Source organism: Bufo bufo, chromosome 8 (genome assembly GCF_905171765.1).
Source record: "Bufo bufo chromosome 8, aBufBuf1.1, whole genome shotgun sequence".
Lineage (NCBI taxonomy): Eukaryota > Metazoa > Chordata > Amphibia > Anura > Bufonidae > Bufo > Bufo bufo.
The window spans coordinates 228,288,119-228,301,584 of record NC_053396.1 but is presented as its reverse complement, the minus strand read 5'-3'; the positions used below and the strand labels follow the sequence as shown (position 1 = coordinate 228,301,584).

Genomic DNA, 13,466 nt, shown 5'->3' with positions numbered 1-13,466 from the left:
ACAGTAGTCAGTGCACCCCTATATACAGTATCTCCCAGAAGTCAGTGCACCCCTATATACAGTATCTTGCAGAAGTCAGTGCACCCCTATATACAGTATCTCCCAGAAGTCAGTGCACCCCTATATACAGTATCTTGCAGAAGTCAGTGCACCCCTATATACAGTATCTCACAGATGTCAGTACACCCCTATATACAGTATCTCACAGTAGTCAGTGCACCCCTATATACAGTATCTCCCAGAAGTCAGTGCACCCCTATATACAGTATCTTGCAGAAGTCAGTGCACCCCTATATACAGTATCTCCCAGAAGTCAGTGCACCCCTATATACAGTATCTTGCAGAAGTCAGTGCACCCCTCACATCTCTGTAAATATTTTTGTTCTATCTTTCCCTGGGACGGCACAGAAGATCTGACACTTTGATACAATGTACAGTAGTCAGTGTACGGCTTATATAACAGTGTAAATTGGACGTGCCCTCAAAATATCTCCACACACCGCCATTAATGTCTAAACAGCTGGCAACGAAAGTGAGTACACCCCTAAGTGACAATGGCCAAATTGTGCCCAAAGTGTCAGTATTTTGTGTGGACACCATTATTTTCCAGCACTGCCTTAACTCTCTTGGATATGGAGGTCACTGGAGCTTCACAGGTTCCACAATCCTCTTCCCTCCTCCATGAGACCTTGTGATCCTCCACCTTCCGTTTGAGGAGGCCCCACAGATGCTCCATAGGGTTTAGGCCTGGAGACATGCTTGGCCAGCCCAGCACCTTTACAAGACAGTGGTCCAGAAGGGAGGGGGTCATGCTCTGCTTCAGTATGTCACAGGACATGTTCCCATTCATGGTTCCCTCAATGACCAGCCCCAAACCATGACACTCCCACCACCATGCCTGACCGGAGGCAGGACACACTTGTCTTTGTCCTACTAAGGCTACTTTCACACTAGCGTTCGGGGCTCCGCTTGTGAGCTCCGTTTGAAGGCTCTCACAAGCGGCCCCGAACAGATCCGTCCAGCCCTAATGCATTCTGAGTGGACGCGGATCCGCTCAGAATGCATCAGTCTGGCAGCGTTCAGCCTCCGCTCAGCAGGCGGACACCCGAACGCAGCTTGCAGCCTGGCCGTGCGGAGGCAAACGGATCCGTCCAGACTTACAATGTAAGACAATGGGGACGGATCAGTTTGAAGATGACACAATATGGCTCAATTTTCAAATGGATCCGTCTGAAGCTACTTTCACACTTAGAATTTTGTCTTAACAATAATGCAGACGGATCCTCTCTGAACGCAAGTGTGAAAGTAGCCTTACCAGTATGAGAGAGTGTGAAAGAGAAAACACCAGATTTACCACACCTGCTCCCCATTCACACCCGAGACCTTGTAACACTTGTAAGTCACGTGACAACGGAGAGGAAAAATGGCTAATTGGGCACAATATGGCCATTTTCACTTAGGGGTGTACTCACTTTCGTTGCCAGCGGTTTAGACATTATTGGCGGTGTGTGGAGTTATTTTGAGGGCACGCCCAGTTTACAATTATATAAGCCGTACACTGACTACATTACATTGTGTCACAGGGTCAGATCGTTGTCCCAGGAAAAGATAGAAGAAAATATTTACAAAAATGTGAGGGGTGCACTGACTTCTGTGAGATACTATAGCTACTAAAACTGTCCTTATGTACAGGAATATAACTACTATAATACTGCTCCTATGTACAAGAATATAACTACTATAATACTGCTCCTATGTACAAGAATATAACTGCTATAATACTGCCTCCTATGTACAAGAATATAACTGCTATAATACTGCTTCTATGTACAGAAATATAACTACTATAATACTGCTCCTATGTACAAGAATATAACTACTATAATACTGCTCCTATGTACAAGAATATAACTACTATAATACTGCTCCTGTGTACAAGAATATAACTACTATAATACTGCTCCTGTGTACAAGAATATAACTACTATAATACTGCTCTTATGTATAAGAATATAACTGCTATAATACTGCTTCTATGTACAAGAATATAACTACTATAATACTGCTCCTATGTACAGGAATATAACTACTATAATACTGCTCCTATGTACAAGAATATAACTACTATAATACTGCTCCTATGTACAAGAATATAACTACTATAATACTGCTCCTATGTACAAGAATATAACTACTATAATACTGCCTCCTATGTACAAGAATGTAACTACTATAATACTGCTCCTATGTACAGGAATATAACTACTATAATACTGCTCCTATGTACAAGAATATAACTACTATAATACTGCCCCTATGTACAAGAATATAACTACTATAATACTGCTCCTATGTACAAGAATATAACTACTATAGTACTGCTCCTATGTACAAGAATATACCTACTATAATACTGCCTCCTATGTACAAGAATATAACTACTATAATACTGCCTCCTATGTACAAGAATATAACTACTATAATACTGCCCCTATGTACAGGAATATAACTACTATAATACTGCCTCCTAGCTGTGAGGACGTGTGTCAGTAGCTCTCCTGAGGCTTTGGATGTCTGGAGAAAGCCCAGGGCGGGGCCACTCTGGGTGGGGATGCTCCCCAAGCAAGGCCCAGGCTCCAAGGCCTATTCTGGGAAATAATTCCCAGACCTCTCACTCCATGGATAATTATCCAAAAGTTTCTTTGGAAGGAAGGAATGTTCCGAGTGTTGCCAGTCCCAGTGCAGCAGGAAGCAAAGATGAAAAGAAAATGTTGGAAGTAAAGAAGGAAACATCGCTGAGTAAGACCATGGCTGCAGGTGTGCAATCCACCCCACCCGCAGGCAGACAGAGGAGAACTTCCCTGGAGAAGCAGACCATGCAGGAGAATCTGCAGCAGCCTGTCCTGATACGGTCTGACCACACACGTGACGGGAGTGGGAACAGCGCAAAAGTCGCCAACACGACAGATGAGACCAGAGGGAATACTGAAGGAAGGCTTCATGGGGCCACAAGTGCAGTCACTGGGAAGAACCAGGGGCCCAGTCCCCAATCTGGAGATAGTGACCTCGCAGCAGTGACCACGGCTGCACCAAGTCCAGTGCAAGGACCAAGCAGAGGGACGCCTGTAAGGAGCCATTCTGTGAGTACACAACCCCCCAATACTCAGCGTGCACCAGAACTATGTCTGGCCGAGCGGATCCCAGCTCTGGTCAAGAGACTGGAGACATTAAAAAAGAACAAAACTACAGCTGCAGAAACAGATTGTGTCTATAAGCTAAAGGCAGCAAACCCCAACAATCAGGCCGTCCATGACAAGAAGCTGAGCTCCCTCGCTGTGCAGCTCGCTGACACTGTGCAGGACATGGAGGCTGTACTGGAGCAGATGGGACCAGTCGCTGAATCCTTCAGGAACCAGCAAAGACTTGAGGGACATGGGGGAAGACCTGCGCCAGAACCATCTCCATCTAAACCCAAGTCTCCAACCTGTCCAGATGACACCCAGCAGGCCTGTGCAAGACCAGTCCTCAGACCAGCCAGCTGCCCTTTTGAGAAAGGGAATTTGTACAGAGAAGTGGGAGAAAGTGTCCAGCAACAGCAAAGACCTGCAGAGACTCCTCAAAAGGTACCACAAGTCCCAGCGGTTTGTGATGTGAAGCAGGACTATGGACTCAAGCCAGAAGGTAACTCTGCAGTAGCAGTGCAGTCACCACAAGCCCTGGGGGGCAGTAGAGAGCAGCAGGACTATGGACTCAAGCCAGAAGGTAACTCTGCAGTAGCAGTGCAGTCACCACAAGCCCTGGGGGGCAGTAGAGAGCAGCAGGACTGTGGACTCTCGCCTGAAGGTAACTCTGCAGTAGCAGTGCAGTCACCACTAGCCCTGGGGGGCAGTAGAGAGCAGCAGGACTGTGGGCTCTCGCCTGAAGGTAACTCTGCAGTAGCAGAGCAGTCACCACAAGCCCTGGGGGGCAGTAGAGAGCAGCAGGACTGTGGACTCTCGCCTGAAGGTAACTCTGCAGTAGCAGTGCAGTCACCACTAGCCCTGGGGGGCAGTAGAGAGCAGCAGGACTGTGGACTCTCGCCTGAAGGTAACTCTGCAGTAGCAGTGCAGTCACCACAAGCCCTGGGGGGCAGTAGAGAGCAGCAGGACTGTGGACTCTCGCCTGAAGGTAACTCTGCAGTAGCAGTGCAGTCACCACAAGCCCTGGGGGGCAGTAGAGAGCAGCAGGACTGTGGACTCTCGCCTGAAGGTAACTCTGCAGTAGCAGTGCAGTCACCACGAGCCCTGGGGGGCAGTAGAGAGCAGCAGGACTGTGGGCTCTCGCCTGAAGGTAACTCTGCAGTAGCAGTGCAGTCACCACAAGCCCTGGGGGGCAGTAGAGAGCAGCAGGACTGTGGACTCTCGCCTGAAGGCAGCAGTGCGGCAGAGAGCTCACAGGTCATGGCTCAGCAGGACTGTCGGGGCTCTGTAGAGCAGGATCATACTGCTAGTGACTGCATTGATATGACTGTATGTGATGTTACTGATGATGTTTCTGCAGAGGGGAGCGCTTCACAGTGTGTGTGGGATTTGGGGTCATCTCTAGAGTCGGGTCCACCATTAGATCAGCCTTCAGAGGCTTGTGACCCGCAGAGTATTATGGATGATGGTGGGGAGGGGGCTATACAGTCTGATGCACAGCACTTCCCCCCTTTAGTTACACCAGGAGTGTCAGACCCTCATAGTGCAGGCGGTCAGCAGCCACCACAGCGCCCCCAAGTACAGCAGGAGGGTGGAACTGGTGGTGTCTCCTCTGGTAATGCCTGGAGCCGTGGGTCACCATCCTTCAGGTCTAATGTGAACTATACAGGTCAGGCTTTTAAGAGGAGGAACGTGGTCAGGTTCAAACATAGAGGGGCCAAGGAGGAGTTGCCTGACAGGAGGTTTGTGGTCCGTGAACTTCTGTGCCACCAAATGGGTTTCCTGCCATCTAACATCCTGGCAGTGATAAACCTTCCTGACAGGCAGGGGTATGACGTCAGCTTTAAACTCATGTCTGACCTGGACCGCTTCTGGGTGAGAGATGCTGATGGCTGGAATAAGTTCAGCCTCATCCCCATCTCTAGACCAGACACAGCAAACGTCACCATAATATTCTGGAACGAGTCGGTACCGCACCAGGATATTGTTGTATGGCTAAAAAGACACTGTGACCTAATGTCAGATCTGACCAAGACCAGGGACGAGGATGGCATATGGACTGGGGGGTGGAAGGTCCTGGTAAAGTTACGGCAGGTTAACAACATCACCCAACATCTGCCCAACTCATTCTTTATTGGCCGGGAGAAAGGGGTATGCTTCTATGCGGGTCAGCCTAGAAAATGTTTTAAATGCGGAAAGGCCGGTCATATTGCGAGTGTGTGCACCCTGGTAAAATGTAACTTATGCGGGGAGATCGGCCATGTCAGCGCCACCTGCCAGAACATCCGGTGCAACCTGTGTGGCAGGATCGGTCACTCCCACAGGGACTGTCCAGACGCCTGGCATAATGTTTGTAAGGACTTCCCTGATGAGGACTTGCTGGAAGTTGCAGATGACCTAGAGGAGGAGACGCTGTTGTCAGGGTCAGCAGTGACACCGCCCGAGCCTCAGCACAACATGGGTGACAACATAGGGGACATAGTGCCTGACCAGTCCCAGCCAGGAGCCACTGAGGGGAACGGGGAGGTCACTGAGCAGGTTGTGGGCACGTCGTCTTCTGCCCCAGCATCAATAAATCCGCAGAAGAAACGGAAGAAGGACAAAACCAGCTGTAAGCCTGAGGGGGAATGGACCACTGTCCAAAAACCTTCCAAAAAGAAAGTAGACCCCGGGTCAGGTGTCATGACTATCACAAATAGGTACGGTGTCCTATCAGAGTCAGACGCTGAGGAAGAGATGGAGAGAGAGTTAAAGAGGGTGGTAGATGAATTTAATGAGGACCAAGAGGGCGATCCCCCCACAAAAAGGAAACCCCCGCGAGCTAAACGTCTGTCCGAATCAGACATGGAGACAGGTGGTCGGCAGGTGGGCTCAGACTCAGATCCATGATGATGGGGGGAATATCTCTGCTTCTTGTGCTTTGCTTTGATGGCTGACTTTACCCTTAAAGTGTTCTCCAGTAATGTGAACAGTGTCAGAGTGAGGAGGACCAGGCATGCGGTTTATGAACATCTAAGGTCTCTTGATGCTGATGTCTTTTTCTTACAAGAGACACGTTTGAATACTTTAGGACTCTTACGGGAAGCCGAGCGTGAATGGCGGTCTGGTCCACCCTTTTGGTCACTGGCTGTAGAACCAAGTGCCGGGGTCTCTATCCTCTTTAACACCAATGATGTAACTATACATAGGTTGACAGAGGTATTGATGGGAAGGTGCCTAATTCTGGAAGTTACTATTCGGGGTAGGAGGCTCCGTCTTATAAATATCTATGGTTCGCAGACAGTGACTGAAAGGGTTAACCTTTATAATGAAGTGAAGCCATATCTCTTCACCTCTATCCCTGTCATCATGGCTGGAGATTTCAATGCCACCAGGACATCTTGTGACAGGTCCTCTAATAGGCCTCTTACCAGAGACTCCAAGGTCTTAAACAGAATTATTCAACAGGCCGGGTTGTCAGATGTGTTTGTGCAGGGTGGTCGGAAACCAAAATTTACTTATTTTTGTGGTGAAAGAAGAAGTCGGATAGATTTAGCTCTGGTGAGTCCTACAGAGACCATTGGTGAGAAAGATGAGAATATCGTCCCTTATTCAGACCATCTGGCCTTATATTTCTGTTTGGGTGTCACAAAGTGTTCTGGGACAGGTAGAGGGTTATGGAGACTTAATTCCAGTCTATTAGAAGACCCTTCGGTTCAGAGTCATGTTCACTCTCTTATACAGAGTCAGCTAGAGAGAGTGGACTTTTATGACAATATGGCCGACTGGTGGGAGGATGTCAAGGATGAGATCAGATCCCTCTTAAAGAGACTGTCAGTTATAAAGGGGAAGAGTAAGTATGGCCAGTATCTCAAGCTGCGGAAAGAATTGGATTCACTATATTCGGCGGGAGGGGATGACCAACAAAGGATAGACCAGCTGAAATCTGAGATAAGGCAGTATCAGTAAAGCAGGTACACCTCCCTGGTTCTTGAACGGGATTATGGGACCTTAGGGTCTCCTGATCCCTTTGAGAATTGCCGGGAGCGAGTGGCAAATAAATCTGTCACCGGTCTCACTGACCCCCAGGGTGTTTTGCAAGAATCTCGGGAGGGTATCCTGGGGGTGGTGAGATCTTACTATGCTGACTTGTTTCAGAGGAAGGTTTTGGATAGAGACAAGAGGACCCAATTCTTGGAGGCAACTCCGCTCCCTGATACTAATGATTTGGACTTTTCTCCTTTGACAGCAGATTTGATGGTGGCGGAGGTTAAAGAGGCAATTGATAAGTTACATCTGAAGAAGGCACCAGGTCCAGATGGGATAACAGCAGAATTCTATAGGACATTCAGAGACCTCTTGGCCCCAATCCTCGTGGATGTATATACAAATTGTCTAGAAAGTCACCTGATGCCTCCATCCATGAGAGTGTCCTCGCTGATTCTGCTGTCCAAAGGTAAAGAGCCGAGTGACATCAAGAACTGGAGGCCGATTGCCCTCTTGAATGTCGACAGAAAGATTCTGGCAAAAATTCTGTTTTCTAGATTAGTTTGTCTGTCCTCAGCACTGTTGTCAGGCTGTCAGTTTGGCACAGTAGAAGGGCGGAACATCTCTGGAGCAGTCCTCTCGATAAGGGAGATGTTTGAGAGATGTAAAGCCCTGAGGTGTGGGAGATATGTTGTGAGTCTTGACCAGGCTAAAGCCTTCGACAGAGTAGATCATGAGTATCTATGGGCCACTTTGTCAAAGTACGGTATTCCGGGGCAATTCATCGATTGGCTGAAGACTCTGTATTGCGAGGCTGAGAGCTTTCCTCTGGTCAATGGTTGGCAGGGTGATACCTTCAGGGTTGAGGCAGGGGTGAGACAGGGTTGCCCACTGAGTCCACTGCTGTATGTATTTGCCTTAGACCCATTCTTGAGGTCACTGCAGGAGTGTGGTTTTCAGGGGGTGCCAGTCCCCCATTGCCTGCCCCTGAGTGTTGTTGCCTATGCGGATGATGTGACTGTAGTGATATCTGAGCCTCGTGAGGTGGAGATGTTGTCTGCGGCCATCAGAAGTTACTCAGAGGCCTCAGGGTCTCTGGTCAACCTTGAGAAGAGTCAAGCTCTCTGGATATCAGACAGTGATCCAGACTTTGATCTGCCACAATTTGTGAGAGCCTCCACCTATATTAAAATCCTAGGGGTCAAATTTGGGAGGAATGATAACGCCAAACTAAATTGGGAAGAGAAGTTGGAAGCCGGAAATGCAAAGGTTCAGCGATGGAAGAACTGGAGGCTGACCTATAGAGAAAGGGTTAAAATGTTGAAGACTTACCTAGTCCCTGTCTTCTTGTATGTCTCTGTCGTTTTTCCTTTGCCGGAATCTTTCTCCGCTAGGCTCTTTAGCCTGTTCTTCCAACTGTTGTGGGGGAACAGGTTGAACCTGATAAAAAGAGGGATCACCTACCTACAGAGAAGAGAGGGTGGGTTGGATATGTTGAATCCAAGGGTGTTCTTTGACTCCATGTTTCTAAAAGTTAATTTTGGTTGCCTGGACTCAGAGAACAGCTTCCTGTGGGTGAATAGTATCAGGGACTGGATAATGCCTTTTGCAGAGTCTTGGGTGCGAGGCGGCAGTCTCAAGAGGGGTCGATGGACGAGTGACTACCTCCCCCAGTACCTGGACTATGGGCTGAAGTGTGTGAGAAGGTGGAAGATAGAGAAGTCCTACATTGAGGGTAAGCCAAGGAAAGATCTATACGTGAGGGTCTGTAGGGCTTTCTTTTGTTCTCCACTTGTCTTGAGGGATTGTGTGACTAGCACTTTACAAGAAAGTCTGAAGCTCCTCAATGGGAATCGACTCCCCGCCAAATTATTTGACATAGCTTGGTTGTCATTACATGGAAAGCTATTTGTTAGGGGTAACCTGAAATTTTTAAGTGTTTCAGATAGGAACTGTCCTCTCGGTTGTCAGCAGGAGGAGACGATGGAGCACTTAATATCTGACTGCAGGGGTGGGAGGAGAATATGGGAAGAAGTGTCACAAAAGCTAAACATCCCATTACTGCAGTCCCTGACTTATCCTGAAATAATCTATGCTGTTCCATCCAGAAATAGGAATGTAGACAGGGGGACAATGTACCTGATCATATCTGTCATAAAATATTACCATTGGCACATGAGAACCCGCGTGTCTATACACAATGAGCCATTCCACCACACCACAGCCGTAAGCCAAATAATGTCCGAGCTCCAGTGGGTTAATTCATTAGAGATACGGAGTAACCCGAATAATAGGAAATTATGGAGAAATGTGTCTTTGGTTTAAAACAGAAAATATGATGTTATTTTGTGTGTGTTTTTTTTTTTTTTTTTTTTCTCTTCTTTTTCCTCCCCAGCAAATGTGGACTTTCTAAGTTTAATATGATTCTATAGTCATTTTAGTTGAGTAGTCATTGTGTGTACAATGCCTGTTATTTTTTGTTTTTGTAAGAATGTATTTTAATTGTATTTTTTTTTGTTTGTTTTCACAATAAAAATTGCCTCCTATGTACGAGAATATATCTACTATAATACTGCTTCTATGTACAAGAATATAACTACTATAATACTGCTCCTATGTACATAAATATAACTACTATATTACTGCTCCTATGTACAAGAATATAACTACTATAATACTGCCTCCTATGTACAAGAATATAACTACCATAATACTGCTCCTATGTACAAGAATATAACTACTATAATACTGCTCCTATGTACAAGAATATAACTACTATATTACTGCTCCCATGTACAAGAATATAACTACTATAATACTGCTCCTATGTACAAGAATATAACTACTATAATACTGCCTCCTATGTACAAGAATATAACTACTATAATACTGCCTCCTATGTACAAGAATATAACTACTATAATACTGCTCCTATGTACAAGAATATAACTACTATAATACTGCTCCTATGTACAAGAATATAACTACTATAATACTGCTCCTATGTACAAGAATATAACTACTATAATACTGCTCCTATGTACAAGAATATAACTACTGTAATACTGCCTCCTATGTACAGGAATATAACTACTGTAATACTGCCTCCTATGTACAAGAATATAACTGCTATAATACTGCCTCCTATGTACAAGAATATAACTACTATAATACTGCTCCTATGTACAAGAATATAACTACTATATTACTGCTCCTATGTACAAGAATATAACTACTATAATACTGCTCCTATATACAAGCATATAACTGCTATAATACTGCTCCTATGTACAAGAATATAACTACTATAATACTGCTCCTATGTACAAGAATATAACTACTATAATACTGCCTCCTATGTACAAGAATATAACTGCTATAATACTGCTCCTATGTACAAGAATATAACTGCTATAATACTGCTCCTATGTACAAGAATATAACTACTATAATACTGCCTCCTATGTACAAGAATATAACTACTATAATACTGCCTCCTATATACAAGAATATAACTGCTATAATACCGCTCCTATGTACAAGAATATAACTACTATAATACCGCTCCTATGTACAAGAATATAACTACTATAATACCGCTCCTATGTACAAGAATATAACTACTATAATACTGCCTCCTATGTACAAGAATATAACTACTATAATACTCCTCCTATATACAAGAATATAACTACTATAATACTCCTCCTATATACAAGAATATAACTACTATAATACTGCTCCTATATACAAGAATATAACTACTATAATACTGCTCCTATATACAAGAATATAACTACTATAATACTGCTCCTATGTACAAGAATATAACTACTATAATACTGCCTCCTATGTACAAGAATATAACTACTATAATACTGCCTCCTATGTACAAGAATATAACTACTATAATACTGCCTCCTATGTACAAGAATATAACTACTATAATACTGTCTCCTATATACAAGAATATATCTACTATAATACTGCTCCTATGTACAAGAATATAACTACTATAATACTGCTCCTATGTACAAGAATATAACTACTATATTACTGCTCCTATGTACAAGAATATAACTGCTATAATACTGCGCCTACAGTACAGTACTTGGTGTGGAGCATGTCAGTGACGTGTGTGGATTTGTATATGTGTACGGTGATGTGACGGTGCACCATGTTGCAGCACTACATTGCTGTGTCGATCACTTACTCTCACAATTTCACAGTCCACGTTGAGCTCGGAGGCCACGGCCTCTATCTTCTCTCGGCACACGGAGCCCAGACTTGTCATCCCGTTGTCCCAGTACTTCTTCAGCATTGCGAGGTCGTGGTCGCTGAACTGAGTGCGGTCCTGGAGCTGCGGAGAGCGATGAAGCTTTGATTATGATGGATATAATATTCTACAGGATATTCAGATACTATCATCCTCATCATCCTCCTCATTACGTATAGGAAGCTTCTGCAGCATTGTGAAGGATGTTGTGATACTTTGTGTCCAGTCTGAACAATCCTCTGCGCTAAACAGTCATAACTTTTACTTATGCTGTGTTGTTACAAACCCTCTGCTGTGGTAAGTATCGTCTATCGGTTTACAGCCTCTGGATACAAACAATGGTTGCTGTCAGTAAATGGTAACCATTCACTGACAGCAAACAGGAATTGTGAAAATAGTACAGAAATTAAACTATTAGAAAATAGTGGGACACGGTCTGTGGTCATCACACATGACCATCATGGAGGCTGCTCATTGGTCCTCATCATACTGGAGTGGGGTCACATGACATTGGACGCACGGGTGATGACCTGACCCCGAGTCCTTCTCTCAGCCAAGCGTTTGGCAGGGAAATAAGAGATCAATGGCTGATTGTTCCTGAGAAAGTTGCCGGAGCTGCGGGAACCAAGGAGCGAGCAGCAACATAATGGTAGGCGGCGAGAATTTCTATACCCGGAGACTAATCCGCCTAATCAATGTTTTCCTCCTGTCACAGCGTGCTCTGCAGTTATTTACACGGATCAGCGGCGTCCTGGGCACAGCGCGCCCCCGTTTACTGCTTCACAACACCTCGAGGAAACAACAGCAAAGACCTGCGAGAGACGGGCGCAGAAAACCACCATATAGACAACAAGACTGGAAAACCGCCACATCCGCCCAGCCAGTCCCACCTCAGCGTTACTGATCCAGCCGCGGCGCAGTAGAAGATTGTGCTCGACAGAAGCTTGTGTGTCCGCCAAGTTTCTGCTAGGATCAGCTGATACAATATGGCGTCCGTCTCGCTATGGACCAGCTGCTCAGATTATGTGCGGAGGTCTGCCAGGTTAGCAGCACGTGTGTAGTTTTTTGTTTTGGAGTTGAGCTATACCCGCCTCCCTTTAGGTGCTCTGGGTGGGGTCGTTTGTAGGAGTTTAAATCACGCCTCTTCCCAGTGTTCCGTGCGGGTTATAGGGGAAGGGAAGGGGAAGGGAAGGGGAAGGGGATGGGAGGGGAAGGAAAGGGGAGGGGAAGGGAAGGGAAAGGGGAAGGGAAAGGGGAAGGGAAGGGGAAGGGATGGGATTGCCATTTCTGCTCTGTGACAAGATAAGTTGGTTTTGGTTTTCTTTTCTGTGTTCTGTCTAGGCTGTTAGTGAGACGCCTGCCTCCTCCAGGTCCTGAGGAAGCAGGCTGTCTCTTTTCCCCTGTCACCATCTTAGGGATTTTAGGGTATCTTCAGCCTTAGGCACAGGGGCACGTTTATTCCCACCTTCAGGGTCTGAACATGGGCACAGTAGTCTAGGGAGAGCTGGTTGGGATTTGTAAGGAGGTGACCTTTAATCCCCAGCTTCCGGCCTAGACACTTGTTTGTGGTTTTCTGTGGTATCTTGTATTCTGTCCAGCGTGACACCAGCTCAGATTTAAGAGGGATCATTACAGTCAGGACTAAACTTACACCAGTGACAAAAAGATGATTACTAGGACAGTGAGGCAAATAGATGAAGGGGAGGAGCTTCGTCCAGGGGGGGGAGCTTCATCCAGGGGGAGGAGACTCAACCAAGTGGAGGAGCGTCAACCAGGGGGAGGAGCGTTATACAGGGGGAGGAGAATCAACCAGGGGGAGGAGCGTTGGACAGGGGGAGGAGCGTCAACCAGGGGGAGAAGGATAGTAGTGTAGGCACACACAGGTTCACCCGTTAGGAGCTTTGCCTTATTCCACCGCTATAAGCTTGTGACCTATCGAAGTCTGTATAAAGCCTATAACACTACTGAGAACAGCGCCGCCTGCAGGTCAAGGGGAGCACTGCACCACATCCAGGTCACTGTAAAGGCTGTAAGAAAATATGTGA

The 13,466-nt window shown here is 46.0% G+C and overlaps 1 protein-coding gene across 3 annotated transcripts in view; it reads right to left on the bottom strand.

Moving 5' to 3' along the window:
• The window catches only part of HDX (highly divergent homeobox), a 66,143-nt gene that overhangs the window by 40,270 nt on the left and 12,407 nt on the right, over positions 1 to 13,466 (bottom strand). For all 3 annotated transcript variants that reach the window (XM_040405688.1, XM_040405687.1, XM_040405690.1), the window contains one exon: positions 11,359 to 11,505. In XM_040405688.1, coding sequence (XP_040261622.1) covers positions 11,359 to 11,505 — 147 coding nt within the window. The remainder of the gene's footprint in view (positions 1 to 11,358; positions 11,506 to 13,466) is intronic.